This window comes from Seriola aureovittata, chromosome 11 (assembly GCF_021018895.1).
Source record: "Seriola aureovittata isolate HTS-2021-v1 ecotype China chromosome 11, ASM2101889v1, whole genome shotgun sequence".
Taxonomy (NCBI): Eukaryota; Metazoa; Chordata; class Actinopteri; order Carangiformes; family Carangidae; genus Seriola; species Seriola aureovittata.
Window position 1 is genome coordinate 4,036,294 of NC_079374.1, and position 1,677 is coordinate 4,037,970.

Consider the following 1,677-nt stretch of genomic DNA (forward strand, 5'->3'; position numbering starts at 1 on the left):
ATAACTGCTGCTCTGCTGGAAGCATACTGTCTCTATTTTACTAGCAAGTATGGTCAGTAGAATTTGGTTAGCCATAAGTGTAAGCCTAGCACAACTCTGGCTCGGGCTAATGGCCTTATCTGATCATTTTGGGGCCCACCTTGGCTCAAAATATCTGTTCATGTGATTAACTCCTGAAACATTAGCCTGGGCACATAGTAGTGCACTTAAATCAATCACAAAACTCTTTTCCCACGCATACACTAAAAAGCCTAGGGTAGCACTAGAAGGCCGATAACCCCCATGAAAAGAAGTGAGAGAGGGAGCATAGATAGATAGATGAGTACCAGAATAGGGAACAGGGGAGGGGACAAAGGAAAGAGATAAATCAGATGTATGACAAAGAGCTTTACTCAGAGCTGTCAGAGCTGAACAGCCTCTCCTCTCTCTCTCTCTGAATATGGAGGCCCTAGAAGAAGCTGAACTCTGCTTTCCCCAACTCAACACCTCCTGTAGGAAGATGATGCGTCCTCACTGGGAAGACATGCTAATTTACAGTCTGCTGTCCTGCATCACTCTGCTCACTGTGGTTCTGAACCTGCTGGTCATCATCTCTATCTCCCACTTCAGGCAAGGATAATATTTGGCTTATAAACCAAAATCTTTTGGTTCCAGCTAGGAAACATAATGTGACATTTAGGTTACTAACTGAAAAATTACCTAGGATCTAAATAATGCATAGAACTAATCTGTCATACTGTGCTGCATTTAGCCATGTTAGAAAGCAATTCATACTGCTGGTATCATGAGTGCTAATAACACTTATTTCTCATCTTCTACATATAAACGTCTTCAGTGTTGATATTCTCTCATTTAAGGCAGCTCTACACCTCCACCAACCTCCTCCTCCTCTCTCTGGCAGTCGCAGACTTTGTTGTGGGTCTCCTGCAGATGCCAGTTATACTTCTCCAGAACCAAGGCTGCTGGATCCTGGGTGACCTTATGTGTGCTGTGCATTACTTTTTAGGATTTCTCATTGTCAGTGTTTCAGTAGGAAACATGGTGCTCATATCAGTTGACCGCTATATTGCTATTTGTGACCCCATGTTTTATTCCACCAAATTTACTCTGAAAAGAATTCAATACTGTGTTTATCTGTGTTGGGTATTTTCTGCTGTGCACAGCAGTTGGATACTGAGGGATTTCTTAAAACAACCAAATAGGTTTAACTCCTGTTATGGAGATTGTGTAGTTGTAGTCAGTTTTGTTGAAGGAGCTGTTGATCTTGTTGTGACCTTTTTAGGCCCCATTTTAGTGATCACTGTTTTGTATTTGCGTGTATTTGTGGTGGCTGTGTCTCAGGCTCGTGCCATGCGCTCTCACGTTGCAGCTGTCACACTTCAGCGTTCACAGACTGTAAAAGCTAAGAAATCTGAGATCAAAGCAGCCAGGACTCTCGGTGTTGTAGTAGCAGTGTTTCTTCTGTGCAACAGTCCATATTATTGTTTTGCTGTTGCAGCTGAGAGCAACTTGGTAGGGGCATCATCTGCACCCATTGAGATTTGGCTGGTGTATTTCAACTCCTGTCTAAACCCTGTGATCTATGTTTTTTTCTACCCCTGGTTCAGAAAATCTATTAAAAAGATTGTGACACTTAAGATACTGCAGTCTGGCTCCAGTGAGGCCAATTTAATGTAG

The 1,677-nt window shown here is 42.6% G+C and overlaps 1 protein-coding gene across 1 annotated transcript; it reads left to right on the plus strand.

Moving 5' to 3' along the window:
• Window positions 1-390: 390 nt before the first annotated feature.
• Window positions 391-1,677, plus strand: LOC130177925 (trace amine-associated receptor 9-like). Its single transcript, XM_056389941.1, has 2 exons — window positions 391-609; window positions 858-1,677. The coding sequence occupies exons 1-2, from the start codon at window positions 440-442 to the stop codon at window positions 1,675-1,677; spliced, it is 990 nt and encodes a 329-aa protein (XP_056245916.1). The 5' UTR covers window positions 391-439.